The sequence below is a fragment of the Lethenteron reissneri genome, chromosome 57 (genome assembly GCF_015708825.2).
Source record: "Lethenteron reissneri isolate LAM-NWPU_2019-01 chromosome 57, ASM1570882v1, whole genome shotgun sequence".
NCBI classification, from domain to species: domain Eukaryota; kingdom Metazoa; phylum Chordata; class Hyperoartia; order Petromyzontiformes; family Petromyzontidae; genus Lethenteron; species Lethenteron reissneri.
Window position 1 is genome coordinate 10,180,524 of NC_083835.1, and position 26,870 is coordinate 10,207,393.

Here is a 26,870-nt window from a genome sequence, read left to right on the forward strand (position 1 = left end):
TTTCATACTATACACCCTCCCCAAAGGCGGCCAGCGACAGGGTGATCAATCCTACGCTTGCGTCCCATTCCCAATTAGTCATAGGAGTTGCCTTGTTGTTGGTAGCCAACATCCCATGGGACTATGCATGGCAGGGGCGTCCTCCTCCCTGAGTCAAGCATTGTTGACTGCATACCTCCTGGCCCTCTCACTTTGGGGCCCAGCTGGGGTCTTTCTTCTTCATCCAGAGCCACTGACTGCTGCCTTCTGCCGCCTCCGATACAGCTTTGATTGCCGAACGCTGGCTCTGGCCCTTAATTCCCAGGTCTCTAAGCAGTCTGGTTGTAGATGTTGCCACAAAACCTCTGCAGCCCACCTCCACTGGTCGGACTTCTGTGTTCCAGCCATGATGCCGTGCTTCGGCAGCTAGATCGGCATAGCGCAGATGTTTTCGCTCATAAGCCTCATCTACTGAGTCCTCCCAGGGTACTGTGAGCTCAATGATGAAGACCTTCTTGAGCGAACGGGACCAGAGCACCACGTCAGGTCTTAGGGTGGTGGTTGCGATCTCCGGAGGAAACACAAGTTGCCGGCCAATGTCAGCTAGCATTTTCCAGTCGCGGGCCAAGCGCAGCTGGTCTCGCTCTATTGGTGTAGAGCCGCTCTTCGGTGGTTTAGCCCCTTCGCGGACAAAGGTCGTCCGTAAGGGGTGTGATGCTGCTGGGGGTGGTAGGGAGTTGGTGGCAGCCCGCTTGTCCTCCAGGGCGGACGCAAGGTTTTTAAGGACTTGGTTGTGACGCCAAGTGTAGCGTCCTTGGGTGAGGCTTGTTTTACACCCTGTGAGAATGTGCCTGAGGTTGGCTGGCATGGAACAGAGGGCACAGTCCGGATCTTCACCATACCATTGGTGAAGATTAACTGGTGTTGGAAGGATGTCATATGTTGCTCTGATGGAGAAGCTCAACCGCCTCGCTTCCGTGGCCCACAGATCCTTCCAGCTGATCTTCCTCTTCTCCACACTGTCCCATCGAGTCCACTGTCCTTGTTTGGCAAGAGAGACTGCCTTGGCCCACCTTGCAGCCTCCTCCTGATGGCGTACTTCCTGCACTACCATCTTCCGCCGCTCTGGTGCAGTGGCCTTACTCCAAGCAGCACGGCTAGTTAGCCCAAGGCCTCCTCTCCCTTGCTGAACATGACCCACAATGTCAGCATGTCTGAGGGCTGCTGTTGCCTCCTGGACTGCTTTTCCTGGCCTCCATTTGCGTCCAGTTGCCAAGGTCGGCGCGTTGTTGCTCACCACTGGGTCTCGAGATTCATTCAGTGTCATCTGGAGGCTGGTTTTTGCACACTTGAATTCCTCGGTTAGACTGGTGAGGGGCAGCTTGAGGACACCATCTCCATAGAGGCCTATGGTGGTAAGGCATCGTGGAACTCCGAGCCACTTCTTTAAGTAGCTCGTGGCTCCTCTTTCCATCTTCTCCACTGTTGAGATTGGAACCTCATACACTGCTAGGGGCCACAACACCCGGGGTAGGAGACCAAACTGCAGACACCAGGCCTTTAACTTTCCAGGTAGCTGGGTGTTGTCGATGGACTGTAGGCTACTACTGATGTCTTTGCGCAGCTGTTGCACCTGGTCTTTGTCCTTCAGGCTTGCATCATACCACCTTCCAAGGCTTTTTACCGGCTGCTCAGACACTGTTGGGATTTGGTCATCTCCGATGAAGAATTTCAGGTCACAGAGTACTCCTTTCACAATCGAGATGCTGCGTGACTTGGATGGTTTAATCTTCATACGGGCCCAGCTGATGTTCTCCTCGAGTTTTCTGAGCAATCTCCTGATGCATGGGACAGTGGTGGTCAATGTTGTAATGTCGTCCATGTAGGCTCTGAGTGGAGGGAGGCGAAAACCAGAGTCGACTCGCTGTCCACCAGCAACCCATTTTGAGGATCTGATAACCTCCATTGCCATTATGAATGCCAATGGAGAAATGGTACATCCCGCCATTATACCTACATTCAGGCATTGCCATGAGGTGGTGAACTCTGAGGTGGTGAAGCAGAACTGCAGATCCTGAAAGTACGACTTCACCAGGGTTGTGATGGTGTCCGGTATGTGGAAAAATCTGAAGGCAGACCACAGGAGTTCATGGGGCACAGAGCCAAATGCATTGGCGAGGTCGAGGAAGACTACATGGAGGTCCCTTTTCTCCACCTTGGCCATTTGGATCTGGTGCCAGATCATGCTGGAATGTTCCAAGCAGCCAGAGAACCCTGATATTCCTGCCTTCTGTACAGATGTATCGACGTACGCATTCCTTTGCAGGTACTCGGCCATCCTCTGGGCAATGATCCTAAAGAAGATTTTACCCTCGACATTCAGTAAGGAGATTGGGCGGAATTGGCTGATGTTCACTGCATCCTTCTCCTTAGGGATCAGGACCCCGCCTGCCCTACGCCACACTTTGGTAGCTACTACTGGCTCAGTAGATGCTACTGGACAGTCAGTAGATATTACAGAGTCAATAGTGTCGAGAGGGGGGGGGTTTGGTGTAGAGAAAAATGAGAGAGTTGTGTGGAACAAACAAGCACGGCCTGCCCAAAGAGGACGGAAGAGCTAGACACAGGGCTTCTGAACAAACAAGCACGGAGAAAATAAATTATGTTTGATTTTATACCTATGTGACTTTACCAAAAGAACCAAAGAGTATGGATTCCTGCAGTCACGAAAGCTTCAAATCAAGATTAAGCACGGAGATAGCAAATTTAGTAAAATTAGGAAGTGTAATGTAATGCAACACAGAGTTGGTTAACACACAGTTAACGCACAGCTTGGTTGATTACGTTCTTCCAAAAATTGCTAAATTAAAAGTTAAGTGCGAAACAAACAAGCACGGCAAATCCTCCCCGTAGAGGTGGTTAAAACTAGATTCGAAGCTTTCGTGACTACCGGAATTACTCTGGTTCTTTCGGTAAATTCACGTAGAAATAAATAAAATCAAATAATAATAGAATGCGACGTTTCGATTGCAACCCTATATATTAATATAGCGCTTAGAGAATATTATTGTAGCGCGGCCGGGGGGATCGGCCCAGCCCCCAGTCTACCAAGGTTCCACCTCGGCTGGCTGGGCAATCTAGGGGCTCTGCACGGGACTAGGCCTCACCACAGCAATGTTAAGTAAGTTATATTTTATTGCTGCTTTTGCTCAACTCACGTACATAGAAAACTGATTTAAAAAAAATAAGCTTGGAAATATAATAATCATTCGGTTTGTGTACAGACAAGTAATTTTTTTTATAGCTTATTTCGCTAAACTCACGTTCATACAAACCTATTATTTAAATCATCACCTTGTTAATATTTAAATAATATTGTTTCATAGCAGACAAATATTTTTTCTTTTTCTTGCTTCTTTCGCTAAACTTACACACATTCAAACCTATTTTTTTAATAATCACCTTGCATTTATACAAATATTTATGTTTGTGTGCGGACAACCCATATTTCACAATTTACTTGCTTATTATTATTATTCTTATGTGTGTGTGTGCCTATGTCCTATTGTGCATGTGAGTTGATGTGCGTGCCTGCGACGATTTGTGTGTGTGTACGTCTGTGTATGTGTATGTATGTATAAGTCGATGTGTGTGTGTGCAAGTCGATGTGTGTGTGCGTGAGTCGATATGTGTGTGTGTGTCAGTCTATGTCTGTGTTAATCAATGTGTGTGCGTCGTGTGTGTGTAGACAACTAATATTTCACAATTAGGTTGCAATTTTTACAATAATAATGTGTCTAAGTCCATGTGTGCGTGTGAGTCCATGTACGTGTCAATGTGTGTGTGAGTTGATGTGTGTGTGTGAGTCGATGTGTGTGAGTCCATGTTTATGTGTGTTAATCGATATGTGTACATGGCTCCATGTGAGTGTGTACGTCCATTTCTTTGTGTATTTTGTAGCTCCGTGTGTGTGTGAGTCGATGTGTGTAAGTTTCAAGAAAAAAAGAATTGTGTGTGCATGTCAATCTATGTGTGTGAGTCGTTGTATGTGTGTGTGTAAGTCCATGTGTGTGTGTTACTCGTTGACCTGGTCAAGGCCTATGATACCATCAGTAGGCCTGGGCTCTGGGTTGTTCTTCGTGCTTTCGGAGTCCCTGACCCTCTGCTCACGATCATTAAGGACCTTCATGATGGTGATCGGGCCCGGGTAAAACTACATGGCCGGGAGTCAGAGCCTTTCCCTGTACACCTTGGGGTGCGACAGGGATGTCCTCTGGCTCCCACATTATTTAACATCTATTTTTACCACGTAGTTCATAAAGCCTTCAATAGCTGTACCGGGGGAATTTACATTTGGTAAAGATATAATGGGAGGCTGATCGATGCCCGAGTGCGGTCAAGGGATGGCTCCCTATTGCTCAACCATGTTATGTATGCTGATGATCTGGTAATCGCTGCTTACTCAGAAGAGGAGTTGGAGGCGCTGCTGCTAAACCTGGAACTGGCCACTAAGAGATGGGGCCTTACCATCAGCCCCACCAAAACTAAGCACCAGCCTGGGTATTTTGTACCATCGGACACTCCACCCCCACAACTCCCAATTGGATATGGGGCAGTTGTGGAGAGAGTGGAGAGTTTCCCATATCTAGGCAGTGTGCTTATGACCGGCTCCGGTTTAACAGCAGAGGTCTCACTCCGAATCAGTCGAGCGACATTATATTTTCATCGGTTGTGTAACGATGTGTGGAAGCTGCCTGGTCTGTCGCTCTGCACGAAGCTTCAGGTCTTCTCGGCCACAGTCATTCCCTCCCTTCTCTACGCTTGCGAAACGTGGACCCCCCTAATGGAACATCTTCGCTAATTAGAAACATTTAGGCTGGCCTGCCTACGATCCATCCTGGGTTTAACCAGGCTGGATTGTGTGAGGAGCTCACAAATCCTTGAAAGATCTGGACTAAAGTCCCATCGGTGAGCTCCTTTGGCAGGCAAGGCTGCGTTGGCTGGACCATGTAGCCCGCATGCCGAGTCACCGCATGCCTAAACAGCTTTTGTTCGGCTGAATCGAGGGGGCTAAACGGGCACGGCACGGGCTAGAGAAGAGATGGAGTGATGTGGTACAGGAGGATGTGGAGCTGAGTGGACTTGCCGATGACTGGTACCAGCGGTGTCAAGATCGGCCTCTGTGGAGGAGGCTCGCGAAGGACGCTACTGGGCAGTTGGAGGCAGTCGCCCTCCAACAACAACGGAGGGCGGAGGAGCGACGCTCACAACAACGAGCGGAGCGCCGGGTGGCTAAAACACAGCAAGTTGGCACAGTAGGGAGCATAGGTGGTGCATCAGCCAGTCATCTCAGTCAGTTGACCCGTGGCACCTGGGCCTGCCCCGTGACCTCCTGCCAGCGGGCGTTCGACACTTCACGTGGCCTCAAGGTGCACATAGCCTGGCACAAGCGTCGTGGTGATGTCACCGCCACTTAGTGGCGAATGGCGGTTGTTGTTGTGTGTAAGTCTGTGTGTGTGTGAGTCCATATGTGTGTGTGTGTAGGGCGTTGTGTGTGTGAGTCGATGTTTGTGTATATAAGTCAATGTGTGTGCGTGGTGTGTGTGTGCATAGACAACTAAGATTTTCTAATTAAGTTTGTACATTTTTGAATATTTATGTGTGTGTCTAAATCGATGTGTGCGTGTGATTTGATGTGCGTGTCTGCGTCGATGTGTGTGTGTGAGTCAATGTGCGTGTGTTTAAGTCGATCTGTATGTGTGTGTGGGTCAATGTCTGTAAGTGTGTGTAAATCGATCTGTGTGTCTGCCTTTTTCGCCCGGGCAACGCCTGGTACTTCCCGCTAGTGATTTATAAAAAAGAGTTATTGTGACTACGAATCATGATAATTGAATCGTGGGGTGGGGGGGTCTGGTTGCCTAAGAGCGTATATGTCGCTCTCATTGACTGAGCAAATGATGGGGGCAGGGTATGCGTCCTCGTCCAGCAAATGCTGCGTGTTCTCACTCATAAGTGCTGTTTAGACTTTTGTATAAAAAATAGTAAAAATGTTCTCCAGGATAAAGAGCGCAATGAAGAATCAGCGTATGAGTGCGTGATGATTGCATGAGTGGGAGGTTGTGAGAAATTAGTTCGTTCAATGAGTGTCAGCATGTGGCGGCGACCGCATGACGAGAGAAGAGTGCGCGACACTCACATGCCCGGCTTCGCAGGTCCCACAGCTTGAGCGTGCGATCGTGGCTGCCCGATACAATCTTCACAAAGTCACTCATGAACTTGGCGCTAAGCACCTTCCCCGAGTGACCAGTCAACGTGTGCTGCACGGGGTGGGGGTGGCGGCGGAGGTGTGGGAGGGTGACGAGGGGGGTCGGGAGAGGTCAGCACAGTGGGCACGGGAAGGGGGCATGATTTGAAGACCGTGGGTCATTAGCACGGCCGCTCTGATGGATCGTTAAAACACCTTGGTGTGGAGTTAATAATGACCTGGCCTGGATCGATTCTTTCATTGGTAATTTTTTAAATTTATTTGTACGCATGCAATACACGCTTCGGAGGTATGCGTGACAAATGATTACTCACAATGCATGCAAATGACGTGCAAATGCGATGCTGATATGTGTATGTTGACAGAACTAAACTGTACAGGCATGAAAAAGCACAGAAGTAAATTTTGATTTAAAGCTTTCGTGACTGCAGCTATTCATCTTCTTGGTTCTTTCGGTAAAGTCATGTAGAATGGAAATAATAAAATAATAAAAATAAAACATAATAAAATAATTATCACGACGTTTCGGCCACAACGCAAGCAGCTGTTCTCAGGTGAAGAACAGGTCTGTCAGAAAGACAGCGTCTGAATGAACACCACCAGGCTTGGCAGCGTATATTTAAGCTGGGTTGGAGAGGGAAGAGCGCCTTGACAAAGTAATTTGCATATCAAGAGGAATTTAGCATATTTATGGGAAATGCAGGTATGTGATTAGTACTACTTATGCCCGTGCATTATGCAGGATTAGCAGCATCAAAGGGAGGGAATATGGGAAATGCAGGTATGTGATTAGTACTACTTATGTCCGTGCATTATGCAGGATTAGCAGCATCAAAGGGAGGGGATATGGGAAATGCAGGTATGTGATTAGTACTACTTATGCCCGTGCATTATGCAGGATTAGCAGCATCAAAGGGGGGGGATAGGGGTAGCATTAATAAAGGGAAGGAGTGTTAATAGTATGTAGCTGCAGTAAGTAAAACCACCACGTAAACAACTAAAGTATAAACTACATAGTATCATCAGTATACTAAATATACTCTACAATAAGCTGAGTTACTAACAGTAAGTAATACATTACAATTCTACGTCGTAAAAAATATAATATGCTTCCATCTAAAACTTTATTCTCTTACATCACACGAGTCTACACCGTACTATATACTGCCATAGACAAACCCAACATTAAATTGTATACTGTATTGCTATAAACCACCCTAAACCTTATACATTGTAATATTAAACTATGTATTATTCTACCCACCCTAATGTATATCACACTGCTGTATATTCACTATACAATTACGATACTATATATTACTTTGTACATTGTATTAAGCATATAAATTTGATACTATTTGTTATTATACACTGTACCATTGACCGTCGTGTGAAAGATACTAAGAGGAAGCAACGAAATATGTCAATGGGAGAGTAGTGGTTGGAAACTTGCAGCGGAGCAAAGAATCCATTCCCTGCAAAGAATACAATGCCAGTGAGTGGAACGCGGTCTGAAAGTCACCGTAAACGTGAACACAATCAGTTAAGATCCGAAATGGTTTATTACGTCCTTCCAATGATTGCTAAGCCAGAATCCATCTTCTCGGTTGAAATTGTCTCTGTGTTTGTATATGTGGATCGCCTCATGAACAAATCTCTCATGGTAGCCAGATGGCTTGCAGAGAACCTCTGTCTTGGAGATGTCAATATCATGTGAGCCCACTGAATTGTAACAGTGATCTGCCACGGCTGAGGTGTTTGTCCTACCGTGTTTCAAGTCTGCTTTATGTTCACGGATGCGGTCCGAGACTTGTCGTTTGGTTTCTCCAATGTAACTGCTACCACAGAGGCAACTTAGTTTGTAGACGCCAGGGTACTGTATGTCTGGAACCACATCTTTTACAGACGGGACCAGATCACGGATTTTATGTACTGTGTTGAATCGGACCTGGATCTTGTGTTTTATCAGGATTTTAAAGATCTTTTTTGTGACCCCAGCAATGTAGGGTAAGGTGATGGTCTTGAAAGGCTCCTCAACAGGATCCTTCTTGATGGTTGGAGTGATGGCTTTGCGGATTGTGTAGTCAGAGTAACCATTAGCCTTAAGAGCTTGGCGTACGTGTTTGAGTTCACTGGCAATGTGTTCTGGTCGGAGATGCATTGGGCTCCATGGTATAGAGTCTTGATGAGAGAGTTCTTCTGGGATGGATGGTGGTGGGAATCCGGTTTTAGGTAAGCATCCGTATGGGTGGCTTTCCTGTAGACAGAATGGCTCATTGAACCATCAGGTCTCCTTTTAATTAGGACATCCAAAAAGGATAGCTTGCCATCTTTTTCGACTTCCATGGTGAATCTGATGGCTGGGTGTATGGAATTGATGTGGCCGAGAAATTGGTCTAGAGCAGGCCGGCCATGTGGCCAGATGACAAAAGTGTCATCTACGTACCTCTTCCATAAGGTCGGGCGTAGAGTGGCAGTCTGGATGGCGTCAGTCTCAAATTTCTCCAAACAAATTGAGGGCACCCCAATGGGCTCCCCCCTATCTCCGGTTGTAGCCAACGTTTTCATGGAGACCACATCCGTGAACATAAAGCAGACCTGAAACACGGTAGGACAAACACCTCAGCCGTGGCAGATCACTATTACAATTCAGTGGGCTCACATGATATTGACTTCTCCAAGACAGAGGTTCTCTGCAAGCCATCTGGCTACCATGAGAGATTCGTTCATGAGGCGATCCACATATACAAACACAGAGACAATTTCAACCGAGAAGATGGATTCTGGCTTAGCAATCATTGGAAGGACGTAATAAACCATTTCGGATCTTAAATGATTGTGTTCACGTTTACGGTGATTTTCAGACCACGTTCCACTCACTGGCATTGTATTCTTTGCAGGGAATGGATTCTTTGCTCCGCTGCAAGTTTCCAACCACTACTCTCCAATTGACATATTTCGTTGCTTCCTCTTAGTATCTTTCACACGACGGTCAATGGTACAGTGTATAATAACAATTAGTATAACATTTATATGCTTAATACAATGTACAAAGTAATATATAGTATCGTAATTGTATAGTGAATATACAGCAGTGTGATATACATTAGGGTGGGTAGAATAATACATAGTGTAATATTACAATGTATAAGGTTTAGGGTGGTTTATAGCAATACAGTATATAATTTAATGTTGGGTTTATCTATGGCAGTATATAGTACGGTGTAGACTCGTGTGATGTAAGAGAATAAAGTTTAGATGGAAGCATATTATATTTTTTACGACGTAGAATTGTAATGTATTACTTACTGTTAGTAACTCAGCTTATTGTAGAGTATATTTAGTATACTGATGATACTATGTAGTTTATACTTTAGTTTTTTACGTGGTGGTTTTAGTTACTGCAGCTACATACTATTAACACGCCTTCCCTTTATTAATGCTACCCCTATCCCCTTCCTTTGATACTGCTAATCCTGCATAATGCACAGGCATAAGTAGTACTAATCACATACCTGCATTTCCCATATTCCCTGTCTTTGATGCTGCTAATCCTGCATAATGCACGGGCTTAAGTAGTACTAATCACATACCTGCATTTCCCATAAATATGCTAAATTCCTCTTGATATGCAAATTCCTTTGTCAAGGCGCTCTTCCCCCTCCAACCCAGCTTAAATATACACTGCCAAGCCTGGTGCCTGGTCATGTTCATTCAGACGCTGTCTTTCTGACAGACCTGTTCTTCACCTGAGGACGGCTGCTTGCTTGTGGCCGACACGTCGTGATAATTATTTTATTATGTTTTATTTTTATTATTTTATTATTTACATTCTACGTGACTTTACCGAAAGAACCAAGAAGAAAAAAAAAAGCACAGAAGTAATCGGACACAAAAGGTAAACACGTGACACAAAATTATACTTCTAATTAACCGAGGTCAAAAACTGGGGTGATTCATAGAATCACGAGTACACACAGCCACACGCACACACATGCACGCTGACACAAAGATTCCCGTGTAACCTATAGAGGCTGTACGGGGAAGCAAAGTCAGCAAGTAGCACCTATCAAGGCCGACACAGCGCATGAGGTGAGTGGTGTGTCCAGCACCACGCCCGATTGACTTTGTCTCCCCGGTGCTGATGTTTTCCACACTGCACCAGGTACTCATTTAAGGCTGAGTTGACTCAGGGGAAGTCCAGGATCGGTTTAGATATTAGTCACCGACGTTGGCAATGAGCGGCAATTGAACTCGGGCCGCCGGGTTTGTAGCAGTGCACTGATCATGCACACACTACACACACGTACATGCACCACCTTACCCGCAGACGGAAGTCGTCCACAGTCCAGATGCGGCTTGCAAAATCACTGGAGGAGGCAAGGAGGTAGGTGCCCTATATGGGGACACAGGGACATACATACACACACGGGGACATGGGACACATGGGGATGCACGGGGACGCACAAATACACGTACGCAAGGGGACACATGGGGACACACGGGAACACATGGGTCACACGACAGCAGACGAGTCAATACTCATTGTTCCTATGGGCTGAAAATGCCTCCTTTAGCAATTTCCCCTTGCTGGTGCCATCTCCTTGATCCCCTTAACCCACGGCAGGCGCCATCTTTGTACTCCTAATACTGAGTAGCAGCACGGCCCCCTCAACCTCATCGCAGTGCCAATTTTATCCATAACCCCCTGGGACAAGCACCGCCTCCTTTAACGATAACCTCTTGTGTCAGTGCCGCCGCCTCGACCCATAATCGTAACCCGTGCCGCGAGTGCCAAACCCTGCAGCTGGTGACAATGTGGTGCCACCCACCGTGTTGTCAAAATCGAGGCTGGTGATGCCGGCGTTGCTGCCGGAGAGCGTGCCACGGCACTCCGTCTTGCCGGCTATCACGTCCCACAGCTTCACTTTGCGGTCGGTGCCGCCTGTCACCAGAAGCCGTGAGTTAGGGCTGAACCTCGTGGCGTTCACCTCACCGTCGTGGGCGTCCTGAACGCCGTCGGGCACAGCACACATGCAGCGACCACATCCACTATTCCACACCTAAACCTCATCAATGCAGTCGGGCACAGCACACACGCAGCGACCACGCCCACTAGACCACACCTATTACACACACAGCAACAGGTCAACCGTATCAGATAACCCACTCGCAGGACCCACACATTAAACACTTATTACACACCAACCATCTTGACCGCACCACAACATACATTACACTCAAAAACCACACCAACTGCAACATAGACATTATGCACACTGCACACCACACAAATTACACACGCAGCACAAAACAAATCGTTTCCAACCACAACCACACATAACACATGCAGAGATGTTACCCCAATTATTTCAAGAGTCGGAAGCTGCAGCACTCGGTGATTCATCAATGCATTGCTACACGGCCATTTGCTTACCTTTGCTATACTTTGCTATACTTTGCACCCCTATCGTATTTTTGTATTGTTCGTCGTTGTAACTTTCTGATCCTCCCCTACTGGACATCTGTGAAAAAAAGCTCATCGGATTTTTCTCCAGGATGAAGCATCAACGACCTCTCACTGACCCCCGCTCCCATCCGCTTCCTACACTCCGCCACCCCTTCTCCAACCTTCACCAGGGGGGTCGGTGCCACTGCTGCCCCCCCGGCCACGACGGCACCCCCCCTCCGTGGTGCGGATCGACCCCCCCTCCGTGACAGTGCCATTGGGTAGCTTGGTGACGCTGCGCTTCTACACAGACCCACCCAAATCGCCACACCGAGACCACTGCCCTTGTGCCCCCCATGCCCTCCTTGCCCTGTGTCTCTCTGCCCATGCCCCCTTGCGCCCATGTCTAATTGCCCTGTGCGCTCTTGCTGTGTCTCTGTACCCATGCCCCATTGCCCTGTGCTCTCTTGCCCTGTGTCTCCGTGCCCTGAGACCCCGACTCACAAACTTGCAGATTGCCCTCTCGGGCAGGCGGGCGGCGAGACACACGGAGGAGGGAGCGACCTGACCCTCGCCGGCGCTCACCACTGACGAGGCTCTTCTCTTGCTACAAACACACAAGTGCATGCACACACACATTAATACACATACAAAGGTCTGCTCTATATGCATACATGACATTAACACGTACACAATGACGCAACAAGATCCCTGATATAGCCTTAACCAACTGCTGGAGCAAATGCTGTTAAGCGAGCAGCTATGATGGTCGACACAATATATCAGGGGCTGATGTGGCTTGTACCACCTCTAGCCGTCTTTATCTTCCTAGTGGCGATATTTACAAGTACGCACACATGCCTATACACACACATGTACATGGACACACAAACACAAGTATACATGCACATTCGTGTGTGTACATGCATGCGCACACTGTACACACACAAAAAGCACACGAACGTGTGTACAGAAAACTGTTCCATCTCGCGAATTCAACTATCGCGGTTCTGTGGAAAATTACTAAGGTATGGTTTGCCGATCACACCCTTGTGGCTCCAACATTCGCGCTTGACCACGAGATTCCTTGTATGCATTGTAACTGTACTGCTCGCGATTATGCTGATGTGCCATCTTGTCTCCGTCTCGTCTCCCACGCGGCCCACTGTGGGTCCCAGGCCACGCAGTGTTCCCAGCCTCCAATGAGGCAGCCAGGTTCAGCCACATGATTTTTCTTCCTGTAGAGTACAGTACTGTACACAGATACGTTCAGTGTACAGTACTGTACGAAGATACATGTACCGTGTTGTATAATATACTGTACCGTATTGTACACTATACTGGAGGAAGGGCCTTTGCTATTGATGCCCCCAGGGCCTGGAATGCTGTTGCCAATAAACTGCAACTTCAATCACTACCTATGAGATATTCACTCAAAACTGCTCTAGAGGAGTTGTACACCCCTAGCTGCCACTGCTATTCAGTGGCCTAAAATAAAATAAAATGTTTCGCTCCGGATGACCGCTGCAAAGTATGATCTGTGTTTTGATTTAGTGTGCTGATCTTAAAGGTGCATTGAAATTTTTTGATACTCCGACTGATGCTCCTGCTATTGTGGAGTGACTCATGCAGCCAGCTGTGGCTGCAGGGTTTGGTGGTACATGTTGTTTATCTCGTTTATTGTGAAAATTCGGTCATAGTTGCTATGATCATTGTTACATTGCTTTTATGTCTTTATTTTGGTGATTTCGAAAAGTTTTTTGGTTTGTCCATGTTTGTTTGTTGTAGTACGGAGTTAAAACTGATGGCCTTAATCTAAGTTGTCTTGTGGTTGTTGTTGTTTGACTTGCATCCCACTGGGATTTTTGCACACAGCGTTGGTGTATGGTGCTTTTTCTGCAATATTTTGCTGTCTTTTCTTGGATTTTCTGCTTGCACATAGTCACATAGTCACTTTAAGATGTTTTCTTGTTGATGTTTTTTGTTTGTTGCGGTTGCACCCGATTCAAGAGCCAAATGGCTCACAGGGCTATACCAAATAAATGAAACTGAAAAACATTATCTTTTGTTTCCATTCTATAGATTTACGGTACAAGATATATTTAACATTGGAAAATAATATTTTACATTCAAAATACTTCCTGTTTAATGCCTGGGATCATGGAGGGTTACATAAAACAAAAGGAGGGGGAGTGTCATATTACAAACCGTGAACCAAACCCTAATTTTCCCCGTAATGCCTTTGAGTTTGCGGATCGCGGTTTTGCCGATTGCATCTATTTTGAATGTATACCCCCGATGGACAAGGGTTTGCTGTACACACAAATGCACACACGTATGTAAATGCACATGCACTGACACACACGTTTGGCACGTACAGCACAAACGCACACACAATTACATATGCGAGAACCATATGTATGCACACATGCACATACACGCACTTGCACACACAAATTCACACAATGCACATTCAAACGATGGCAAAAGTTATCTCACACACTCACGCACGCACCAGCATGCAGGGAGACACGTGGTTAAGTTGCACACACCTGGCCATGCATACTGGCGTCCCAACAGGGCGGGGACACAGCCATGCGGGGGCGCATTTGCCACCTGTTGTAGAGGTTCGCGGTTCGAAAGTAGCGGCTGCCCTCGTTATTACTTGGGGCACATTATTTGCCATCTGCTTAACAGTGGATGTTATGGATCCAGTGACATCATGCGCAAAACTAGGTCGTTGTGTGCTGGTGTCATTTGAAAATGACATCCGCATATAACTCAATTGGAATAATACAGAAAATACTTGGCAGTCCCGAAGTGAACCTTTTCTGGGTAAACAAGCATAACAGTGTTAATAAAGCACACTTAGGAGCAGCATGCTGGGGTAGGACAATGGGAGAGTGGTGGAGAAAGAGGCAGGAGGTTTAGTCCTAGCATTAGGATGCGAGTGGAGAGACAAGGAAGAGAGAATGGGACATAGGCTGGAGTTGAGCGTTAATGTCAGAGTCAAGGGAAGTGGAAGAGAGACAGGGAGGGGAGTGGGAAAGTAAGGGCGAGTGGGGGAAATGTGGTGTCAGTGTACACCAACACACATCACATTCCCCACATTTGGCATTGCTGCTGCCTCTGTGCGTACATGTTCCATAAATGTAACATTAAAGAATCAGTCAACTGCGACTGTGGTAAAGCCCAAACCATCAAACACAATATCGACGAGTGTACCATCCACGCACACCCTGGTGGTATTGCTGCAAGCCATACAGCATCTACTGCTGCCTTAGATTGGTTGAAGGATCTTAGGATTCAACTATGACATCAATACAAACTGTTGCTTACATGCCATATGAAACAAGAACTGCTGCCTCTCAACACAAACGTCACTGATAACAGCAATAATCCACAGGCTATTGTCAATGCACTGGTGCTGGATGAAGGCTTCTCAACGCTGTGTCAGTCATGGAAGTAATCTGACCAAACTTCATTTTTATATAAAACAAGACAGAACATGTGAGATACACAACACAAATAAGACAAACAATATCTATGAGGCAGTACAAATTGTACAGACAAATCAGACGATGTAAAATGACAATGTAAAAATAAGACAGACAACACAAATTAGACAAATGGGAAAATACAAATGCTACAAAAAAAATGGTATAAATGAGAACTATTCATCAGACAATGCAAAGGAGACACTTAATCTCACTCCTCTCCCTCCACCTGCCATTTCAATGCATCCCCCTAAACCCAAAACTAACTCTTAACCCCAACAACTATTAAAGCCATTGCCACCTTCGTCATTAACACAGGGCTGATAATAAGTCATCGGCCGCCCCATGTGTGATGACTCCATGACTTGAAGTCGGGGTCACAACTTGATTCAGGTAGAGAATCTTGTCCCGTTTGCACTGTTTCATTTGTATCACCTGTCTTAGTATTGTCTTTCTCATTTGTTGTGTTTCATTCAAGGGAAAGGAGCGAGAGTAGGGGGAGGGGAATGATGCAGGGAGAGGAGGGAGAGCAGAGAGAAGATGAGAGGAGAGCAGAAGGGAGAAGAGGGAGGGAGAGGAGGGAGAGAGAGGAGGGTGAGGAGGGAGAGAGAGGAGGGAGAGAGAGGAGGGAGAGAGAGGAGGGAGAGAGAGGAGGGAGAGGTCACCTGTTTGCGTGGTGTTCAGGTGCCGCTCCATATGCATGCAGGACATTCACACTTACACGACACACAAAGACAAAAATCCCCCATATATAGCCTACACAGACTGTTGGGGCAAGTGCTGTTAGCATGCACCAAAGGTGGCTAGGTATGGGAGTAGCCACACCACACCTGGATGTTTACACACTGCACCAGGTACTCATTTACAGGTGAGTCAAACTAGGGGAGGCCCAGACCCGGTTCAGAGATTCGTCACCGATTTTGACCATAAGCGGGAAATGAAATCGGGTCACTGGGTTCATAGTGAAGTGCATTCGCCACCGCTCCCCACGATACACACAACCGCCGTTCACCACGAAGTGGCAGTGACGTCACCACGGCGCTCATGCCATGCTAGCTGCATTTGAAGGTCATGTTAAAAGTGTCGAAGGCTCGCTGGCAGAAGGTAAAGAAACAGACCCAGGTGCCATGGGTTGACTGACTGACATGACTGGTTAAAGCACCAACTTTCCTCCCCACTGTGCCAAATTGCTCTGTAATAGCCACCCGGTGCTCTACTCCTTGTTGCGAGTGTTGCTCCTCTGTGCTCTGCTATTGCTAGAGGGCAACTGCCTCAAACTGCCCAGTAACGTCCTTCATGAGTCTCCTCCACAGGGGCCGATCTTGATACCGCTATTAGCAGTCATCGGCAAGTCCAATCAGCTTCACATCCTTCTGTACCACATCAGTCTATCTCTTCTTCTCTAGCCCGTGCTGTGGAGTTTAGCCATCTAACTGGCCAAAAAGAGCTGTTTGGGCATGTGGTGACTAAACATGTGGGCTACATGACTCACCCAATGCAGCCTCGCCTGCCGGAAGAGCTAATTGATGGGTCTGTGTCCAGATCTTGCAAGGATCTGTGAGCTCATCACAGAATCCAATCTGGTTAAACCCAGAATGGATGGTAATGCCCCATATCTTCGTAGCATGCTCCAGGTTCAGCAGCAGCATCTCCAACTCCTCAGGGTGGACAGCAATTACCAGATCATCAGCATACATAACATGGTTGACCAATAGGGAGCCACCCCTTGACCTCACCTGGGCATCGATCAGCGTACCAGATGGAACTTGCACTGGTACAGTCATAAAAAGCTTCTAAAGCTACGTGGTCAAAAAATGTGAAATAGTGTTGGGGCCAGAGGACATCCCTGTTGCACACCAAGGTGAACAGAAAATGGCTCCAACTACTGCCCATGCAGCTTTACCTGGGTCTACCCACCATAATGAAGGTCCTGAATGATTGTGAGCAGATGATCTGGGACTCCAAAAGCATGAAGAATAACCCAGAGCCCTGGCTTCTTGATGGTATCATCAGCCTTGACCATGTCAATAGATAAGCGATGTAGGTGCTGTTGTAATTCCCTAGACCTCTGCTGTAGCAGACGGGCAGAGGAAATGGCATCCATGCAGGACCGCCCCAGTCTTAAACTACATCGGGGCTCCAAAAGCCTCTCCTCAGTATGTCTGAGGAGAGGTAAGGAAATGTTGAATAATCCTTGCTAGGGCCTCACCTGGCCTCACACTGATTGAGATGCTCCAGTAGTTTATTCAATGAGTGCGGTCCCATTTTAAAAAAATGGTGACCACCAGGGTATCCTACAAATACTTTGGAACCCATCATGCGGACCAGACAATTGTAATGATGTTACATAGGGCAGTCTGCATAGACGCAACCCTCCCTCAGCAATTTGCTTGAGAGATCATCTCTGCCCAGCGCTTTACCTGATCTCAAACTCCGAATCGCCCTCCGCACTTCCTCAACAATGGCACACCAACCACTCACACGGAGCAGAGACTTCAACCAATATGTGTGGCACAGCAACCCCAGCAAGGTTCACTCCACTTTGCAGCATGGTGTTGTTTGGAGCCGAGGGGTTTTCACTGCCCTAAGACCTCAAATAAATGCTCAGGAAACCTGGAAACCTGTTCTTGGGGGTCAGAGATCAGATCACCGTTTTTCCATGAAGGATGGTGATAGGTGTGGAGCTGCAAGTTACTTTTCTGATGGAGTTAAAGAGTGAGTTGTGATCGCAGGCCACTGAGGCAAGATTCCATTTCCCCAGCAACCTGCGACCAGCACTCATCCTTGCAGTGCCACACAGCTTTCCGAACAACTAAGCGAAGTCTGCGATAAGGCTCCTCATTATTGGATTTGAGATGTTGTAGATGTTGTGAGTGAGCCTGCTTCTTTATTTCAATGAGCTGGAACACCTCTGTCAGCCAGGATCTCTGGGGAAGCCTGGACCATGTACCAGAGGTGGGACAAAGTCATTGTTATGCAAGTCCAAGTCGAGTCTGAAGTCATCAAATTCATGACTCGAGTCTGACTCGAGTCCAAGTCACATGACTCGAGTCCACACCTCAGAGGTGGGACAAAGTCATTGTTATGCAAGTCCAAGTCGAGTCTGAAGTCATCAAATTCATGACTCGAGTCTGACTCGAGTCCAAGTCACATGACTCGAGTCCACACCTCTGCCATGTACCCAATGCAGCCATGGTAGCTGCATAAGTTACAATCCTGAAACTCACCCATTTTTCCTCAGCATCAGGAAGGAGGGACGATGCCAACCCGAATTGCAAGGAATGATGAAATTCTCACAAACTTCATCAGCTGAGACCAGGCTATTGTGGGTCTGAGTGGGGTCCTAGATGGATGCTTGTCACCACATTGAAAGGATGGTAGGCACATTTACAGATGACAAGCCGATGGTTAGTGTTGAGGTCAGATCCACGGTAGATCCTGATGTCAAGGGTATGGATCAGCATTCACTGTAGTCCAGCAGATGTTTTTGCTTGGACTCGGCATGCATCCATGACGTTGTGAGGATAGGCTGATGTCGAAACAGTCCATTGGTGATTTCAAGCCCATGGGCTGCACAGAACTCTTGCAACCTCCTACTGTTGCCTTCCATTTACTCTCGCCCAAGTGCTTTTGTCATGACCCACTCTGCCATGAAAGTTATCTCATAAGATAACGATCTCCAGGGTCCACTTTAGGCAAGACTTGGGATACGTTATAGAAGGCATCATATTCATCAACCTTGTCAGCTTCCCTTCACTGATGTTCATCTTCAGTGGGTGCATAAACCACCATCATCACATTTCCTCACCTCCTGTTGGGATCGAAACATTCCCACACCTCGCCTCCAAGCTCCCATACCCCCTTCATTTTTTTGTTCAGAATAAGAGCCACTCCCTGTTGTTCGGCATTTTCCTGTTCAGGGTGGAGAACTGTCCACTCTTCATGGTGACTAGAATCATAACCAGTACACCGTACGTCCTGTATACCCCAAACATCAGTGGTACCGGTTCAGCTCTTGATAGAGGAATGGGAACCTCTCCTCCGCAGGAAGAGTTTGGACATTCCACGTGGTCAACCTCAAAGTCGTCTTGTTATTTCTGGAAGAACCCTGAAGGGAGGGGAAGAGTCTGGCTCCGCCAAATGAGATTTGGCCAGAAGGCATCATAGATGCCTGTTGCCTCGGCGGGGCCTCCAGTACAAGCGTTATTGGGTGTTTCCACCATGGTTATTGGTAACACATACATATAGACATAAACAAACTCTGAGAAAGACACATTGATACACGCACATTGTGACAGTACAAACATAAACAGACACGTATTGAGACAGACACAAATAGAAAACAACCGCATGGCTTGTGCCAGGCTATATGCACTGAGGCCACGTGAAGTGTCGAAGGCTCACTGGTAGGTAACAGAAGACCAAAAGACACATGTAGATATGTGCACAAACACACACACCAATTAAACACACAATTTGAGATGCACAAGCATGCATGCGCACATAGACATATGCATAAATATACACGGACATGCAGATACACGCTCACAAAAAAAATAGCTCTTTCTCTTAACCACTCAGCTATACCTGTGCCTTGCCCACCACCATCAAGCTCCTATGAGTAGAGGGACCCCGTAAAGCATGAAAAACCCAGTTGTAAATCTTGATAGTCATATTTAATATGAAACAAAGTTTTGCTCACAAACACAACTTCCATCATGCCTTATATGCATGTTCAATAAAGCAGATATGTAGATGCTGTTGATATTTCATACACTTCTGCTGTAGTAGGAGAGAGAATATGGCATCTGTGCAGGACATCTTGTCCTGCAACTACATTGGAGCTCCACAAGCTGCTCAGTGTGTTGGGCAAAGGCGATGCTAAATAATCCTGATCTGGTGTATACATTCCAATTACTTCTATGCAAGTGATTGAATTGTTATAATTAATAAGACACATTCAGGAATTAAAGTAACCAAGCAAAATGCCTCTATCCTGAGAGGCCACTCAAGCAAGTAAAAGGTCACAGAAGGAATGTGACTCATTAACCCTGCTGTTGTTCATGTTACCCTGCCCTGACCAGAGGACTGTCCACCTCTTGTGGTGACAGGATATGGAACCAGTCCACCAGGAATGGTTTCAGTTTTGGCCACCATCTTGAATTTCAGAAATGCATACACATACACATGATCAAACGATACACATATACAAAGATTTCCCGTATAGTTTCAATAGACTTTTGGGCAAATGCTCTTAACGAGCACCAATGAAGGCCAGCACAATACACGAGGGGGGTGGGTTGCCAGCACTACTCCCGACCACCTTTGTTTCCCCACAGTGGTAATGTTTACACACCACACCAAGTACTCATTTGAGGCTAAGTCGACCTCGGGAAGGAGGCACAGGACCGGTTCAGATAATCCTCATTGGTGTTGGCCATGAGCAGGATTCAAACTCGGGTTTTCCAGGTTTATAGTGCAGTGTGCTAACCTCTGCACTACCACTCCCCACTACAGATACACACAAATAGACACATGCACACATTGAGGCAAACAAATACAAAGATCCCCCCATATAGCATTAACAGACTATTGGGGCAAGTGCTGTTAGCGAGCACCTATGCACGCACACACATACATACATATTGAGATATTGAGTTGTGGACATAGATACACACATACACAGTGAGACAGAAAAATGTACACAAATATCAATACACAAACGCATATATATACACAGGATACAAAAATTAAGATCCTCCATGAACAAAAAAATTGAGACATACATAGTGTGAATTCAGTGTTGCATATGAAGCAATCTGTTGTGAGAGTTGTGACTTATGAGTGATTTCCATTGTGTATTGAGTGTTGCATTTTTGATTGTTGTGTTATAAGTGTGGTAAGCGTTGTGAGTTTTGTGTGCGTGTTGTGAGTTGTATAGAGCATTGTGTGCGTCTTCACGTGTGCCACGTGTCTTTGGTAAGTATTAGAAGCATTGCATTGTGAGCACCATGCACTGACTGACCCAAACATGTTGGAGAGGGAGTCGAGAAGGCCAGGGAGGGGAGTTCCACCAGGGAGGGAGGGGGAGCCCACGGGAGGCCTGATGAACACAAGTCAAGTTTATTTGTTTAAACAGATGAGAACTCAAGAAAACTGGATCGTCTCTTTTTCAAGAATAGATGCTCATATCGACAACACAGCACATGTGCCAGTCTAGGTGCAGTTTGATGCTATCGCGTAAAGCAGATGGTCACCGGATAGACCCAGGTGTTATGGATTGACAGATGATTGGCAATTGCACCAGTGTTCTCCATTATGCTAACTCGCTGTTTTAGTCGCCCGGTGCTACGACCATTGTTGTGAGGGTCTCTCCTCCCGCCTTCACCAGCCCCTTGAACCAAGGCAGATCTTGACACCACTGATACCAGTCATCAACAAGTCTACTCAGCTCCACATCCTCCTGTAGTGTATCAGCCCACCTCTTCGTGCTCGTTTAGTCCTCTATTCAACTAAAAAGAAGCTTCTTGAGTATATAAACCCACCACCATCTACAGAATGCTGGGCCAAGAGTTCTCACTGAGGACCAAAGAAGGCCAATACATCACAAAAGGGGGTGGGTATGGCTATAATCACGCCTGGCCACCTTTGTCTCCCCAGCGGTGATGTATAAACACCACACCAGGTACTAATTTACGACCGAGTCAACCTAAGAGGTCCACGACAAGTTCAGACCATGAACGGGAATCGCAGTACACTAACAAGTCAACTTGTGCTTACCACACACACAAAGACAAACATCCCCCTATATCCATAGAGACTGCTGGGGCTGCTGGGGCAAGAGTTGTTCATGAGCACCTATTCAGGCTGGGATTGCACACAACTTGAGTTGTTCTTCACGAATGATCATAGTTTAATGTGTGGTTATGTGTGGCAAAGTTGCATGTGGTTGCAATTGTGGTTGCAATTGTGGTAAAGCACAGTGGTTGATTGTGGTTGCACGTGGTTGTAATTATGGTTAAGCACGATGGTTGATTGTGGTTGCACGTGGTTGCGTGGGTCTCCGTGCCTCGTGCCTCTGTCGAGTTTCGCTGGTTGTTCACCCGCTGCCGCTGCCCCCTCCGTCGCTTCCTCAGCCAAAACCTCGATATCATCGTCTCTGAGGACAACATCGGATACAACATCATCATCACCAGCGACAGCTACAACAGCATAACTAGCTCTAGTGGCACCGTCACGGTGCTCGGGTAGGGATCAAGGTTCAGAGGCCAGGTGCAACTCACAGGTCAACGTTGACGTGCTCCTGTGCAGCCTCCGCAAGCTCCTTCCTCAGCTTTTCCTGGCGCCGCCTGTAACGCATGGCCAGACGGTCACCTAGCCTGGCATGGCCACTCCTACTCACACGGGTTCGCAGCCCTACCGATACAGCTAGCCCCGAACCCTGACACTGATCCCTATGACCCATGCGGCCAGCCCCTGATCTTGACCTTTACTCCTACCCCTCTCCTAACCCGTGACGTGTAGTTGCTACTTAATGAGTGCCATCTCCTAACATTTCACCCTTATCTTCTAACAACTTTCCCGACATCTCTTAACCCAGGGATCGGCTGCCTGCGGCACCGGAGCCGCATGCGGCCATTTGGCTTCCCCCTTGTGGATCTTTAGCTGCCTCCTTGCACACAGACGTTTAAAAAATAATGTAATCTTAAACCATAATTTTATGTAAAGATAATTTATTAAATATGGTAGGGAATGGGTCAATATGGAATGTTTTTAAGACGACAAAATGTACAACAGTCAAACAGTTTTGTTATCGAATAACTAAAGGGGAAATAACCTAAATCGATGCAGTTTATTCCAACACCTATTTTGTTGAAGTCAGAATGTGCTTGTCATCTGCTGTATACCTGCTGCTGTGTTTGTGTACAAGTGGCTCTGTGTGTGATGCTGCTCTCAAACTATTTTAGTCAAAGACAAAAACAGAAAAATGGCTCTTCTTATTCTTTGAAAACTTGCCGACCCCTGTCTTCCCCTATAGCTGTTAACCTTTGAGTCATATGTCCTAATCTCTGACCTTGATCTACAAACCCTTTAGCTCTATCTTTTAGCCACTTATTCCTATGTCCTATTATCATATCCTACCACCTAAACCACTCACCTCCATCTTACCTCCTAACCCTGAACCCTCCTAACTTCACAACCCTATTTTCTGACCCCTAATCCTATATGCTATCCTCTGACCTCATATTGAAACTTATAACCCCAACTATCCCCAAATCCAATAATGCTGCCCCCCTCTCACCCCGATCTCATAACCCCCATAACTGTGCCCCTCTATCCCCTAATCTCCACCACTCTGCCCCTATTACCCCAATCCGCCATCCAGCAATAACACTCCCTGTGTGTCCCCCCCCCCCACCCGGAGCCATCTCTCCCACTCCTCACCGCGTGTCCTTCTCATTCTCGGTGTTGACACGGTCGGCCTCTATGGCTTTCTCGGCCATCCAGCGTGCCACCAGCTCGCGGTTGTCCTCCTCAACGCGGCGCAGGCGTGACTCGAGTGCGGTGCAAGCCATCTGCAGCGCCTCGTACTCGTCCTTTACCGTCTGCGTTGCCGCCTGCAGCTCGGCCAACTCGGCGCACAGGCGATCCACCTCGGCCTGCAGCCCGCCGGCCCGAACCTCACTCTCTGCCAGCCTGTGGTGCGAGTGTGTGAGAACAAAGGGTGCAGGGGCGCAGGAGCGTTTGCCCAACAGCAATCGGGACACATCACAACAGGTTAGCGTTGAGACAGACGATATATCTGGGGCCACCCCAAGGCAATCGTCGCCCCTTACTGGCAGACTAATTTCTCGATTGCGGACCAGGTGTGCTGCACAGAGAAAACAGAAATTGTGGGTGTAAACTGCGGTCTCGCAAAAACTCCTTGTCTGTATTTTAAACCAGACAAGGCAGTGCAAATTAAATATTGTAACAGATATTAGCTGTGGCCAGAAACCGAACTCAGGTCACTGGGTTACACACCGGACAAATACACATGCCCCATCTTCAGCCTCACTCAGTTAAAGTTCTTATATACGTGCGTGTGTGTATTTTTATGGTGGCAAGATGGGAGCAGTAGTGTAGAGGTTAGCACACTGTCCTACAAAGCTGGGGACCGAGACCGATTACAGCTCACAGCCAACACCAGTGACGATTATTTGAACTGGTCCTGGGCCTCTCCTAGATCGACTCAGCCTCAAATGAGTACCTGGTGCAGTGTGTAATATTGCCACTGGGAAGACAAAGGTGGTCGGGCGTGTAACTGGCCATGCCGGTCTTGCTAGGTGCTCGCTAACAGCACTTTCCAAAACAGTCTGTTAAGGCTATATGAGGGATCTTTGTCTTTGTTTGGTGGCGAGATTGTGTAGCAAAAAGAGGTGCACCCCACCTGGTCTGCATCTCCTGCAACTGCTGCTCCTTTGCCGAGAGCTTGTGGTTCAGCTCAATCACATCCTGCGCCAACTGCTCACGCACACATGCAAAGACAAATACACACACATTCTACAAAGATCCCCTTGATAGCCTTCACAGACTTTTGGAGCAAGTGCTGTTCGTGAGGCCAGCACCACGCCCGACCACCTTTGTCTCCCAAGTTGGGATATTTACACACCACACCAGGTACTGAATCGACCTAGGGGAGGCCTAAGACCGGTTCAGATAAAGTCACTGGTGTTGGCTGTGAACGGGAATCACACACATGCAAAGACCCTATAGACATAGGCTTAAAGCAAGCTGGGGCTAGTGGCGTTAGCAAGTACCTATTAAAGCCATCAAGGTGCACAAGGGGGTGTGTACAATTCCTTTTTTAAAGAGTTTGGCTTCATGTCAAAAGACACCATAGACATCGGAGAAATCCCACCATGTTTACACACAATAAAATACACGTGGAACATTTTATTGTACCCACCCACCTCCCCACGTATCTTGTGCAGCGTAGTTAGCTCCTCTTGGTGCTTCATGCGCAGAGCGGAAATCTCCGCTCCCTGTGACGCCCCGTCATGGCTACTGCTGTGGGGAACATGCACCGGAGGGGGGGGAGGGTGCAGGGGTGCAGTTGGATTGGTGAACGGCGAGTGCACGCACGTCGCCACGTCTGAAAAAACCTCGATCGCTTCACCCGAATTGGATAAGTGGCTCAGGTTCATAATGACCATGTCAGAGACAATTCTAGCTGAGATTCTGGGTTCGAGCCCTGGGTTTTGTCTCTGTCTCTTAGGGGTACACAAAAACCTGAACTGAATTAGATGATCAATTCCGTGACTTTTGGAATCAATAATCGATTCTGAAAGTGGTTATAGAAAAATGGATACTCGACTAAACAACCCTGTTGTGGTTGATAAATAAAATCAAAACACGAGTACAGTTGATATTTGTGCAATTAAGATAGCGCAAAGTCATCAAGGCTCTATGCTTCACAGACGATAATAGCCACAATCCTCCCATGTGCCATGCCAGGCTTCATAGTTGCTCACGAACAGTACTTTCGCCAGCAATCAGTCAAGGTGAAAGCGGGATCTCCGTATTTGTGTTTTACTAGTATGTGCTACGTGTATGTATTATGGGGAGTGGTAGTCTAGCGGTTAGCACGCTGCGCTACGAACCCGACGACCCCAGTTCGATTCCTGCTCGTGACCAACACTCGCGACGATTATCTGACTTGGTCCTGGGCCTTCCCAAGGTCGACTCAACCTCAATTTTAAGTATCTGGTGTAGTGTATAAACATCGCCACTGGGGAGACAAAGGCGGCCAGGCATGATGCTGGCTCTTCACCCCCTCATGTGCCATACTGGCCTACACGGGTGTTCGGTAACAGCACTTGCTCCTATGGGTATGTTGTGTTGTTCTGTGTAAGTTGTACGAGTGTTGTGTTCGCATTTATTAGATGCGCATGCCTTATGTAATATGTATGTATTGTATGTGGTTATTTTAAGTTTCAAAAGTATTTTATTCAACCACGTGAGAACTCAGAGACAAGGAAAATCTGATTTGCACTACACCCGGGTCGCCAAAATTTGTTTGTTGAATATGCTATTGTCTTTATGTTTATATCTGTGTATGTATCTTTGTGTAAACATGTTTAAGGGAGCGGTAATGTAATGGTTAAAGCGTTATGCTACAAACCCAGCGCACCGTGTTCGATTACTGCTCACGGTCAACACAATTTTCTGATCTGGTCCTGGGCATTTCCTAGGTGGACTCAGTCTCAAATTAGTACCTGGTGTGTATATATATATATATAACTACTGGGGAGACAAAGGGGGCCAGTCGTGGTATCGGTCACCCACTCCCTTATATGCCGTGCCGCTCTTCATAGATGCTCCCTAACAGGCACTTGCACTACCCGTCTGTTAAAGGCTATACTGGTTTGGTTCTTTGGTTTATTGTCTCTATGTACACGTCTTTGTCTTTATGTATTGTGGATGGACGGTTGCTGTTGGAGACCTGGTCTCCGCGTGGCCCTGTCCGTCATGCGTCTCCTTCTGCAGTCGCTCGCTCAAAAGAGACTGCAAGTCAGCCTTCTCCAGCAGGCGCGTGTCTGTGGGGCAAGCATGCGCGCACAAACACAACGTTAACAAAGATCCCCCGTATAGACTTAGCAGACTGTTGGGGCTAGTGCTGTTAGCAACTATGACGGCC

At 47.2% G+C, this 26,870-nt stretch overlaps 1 protein-coding gene across 3 annotated transcripts in view; it reads right to left on the bottom strand.

Moving 5' to 3' along the window:
* Positions 1-26,870, bottom strand: part of LOC133357341 (autophagy-related protein 16-1-like) — a 48,842-nt gene that overhangs the window by 19,525 nt on the left and 2,447 nt on the right. The window contains exons 2-13 of one of the 3 annotated variants that reach the window (XM_061575241.1): positions 26,676-26,769; positions 25,144-25,237; positions 24,621-24,694; positions 23,636-23,887; positions 22,474-22,539; positions 22,260-22,349; positions 21,216-21,293; positions 15,856-15,906; positions 12,198-12,300; positions 11,077-11,253; positions 10,569-10,640; positions 6,176-6,296 (exon numbers count right to left, since the gene is read on the bottom strand). In XM_061575241.1, the coding sequence (XP_061431225.1) occupies positions 6,176-6,296; positions 10,569-10,640; positions 11,077-11,253; positions 12,198-12,300; positions 15,856-15,906; positions 21,216-21,293; positions 22,260-22,349; positions 22,474-22,539; positions 23,636-23,887; positions 24,621-24,694; positions 25,144-25,237; positions 26,676-26,769 (1,272 nt within the window). Of the gene's footprint in view, positions 1-6,175; positions 6,297-10,568; positions 10,641-11,076; positions 11,254-12,197; positions 12,301-15,855; positions 15,907-21,215; positions 21,294-22,259; positions 22,350-22,473; positions 22,540-23,635; positions 23,888-24,620; positions 24,695-25,143; positions 25,241-26,675; positions 26,770-26,870 lie in introns of all 3 variants that reach the window. The other 2 variants (XM_061575240.1, XM_061575242.1) reach the window with 2 other exon arrangements.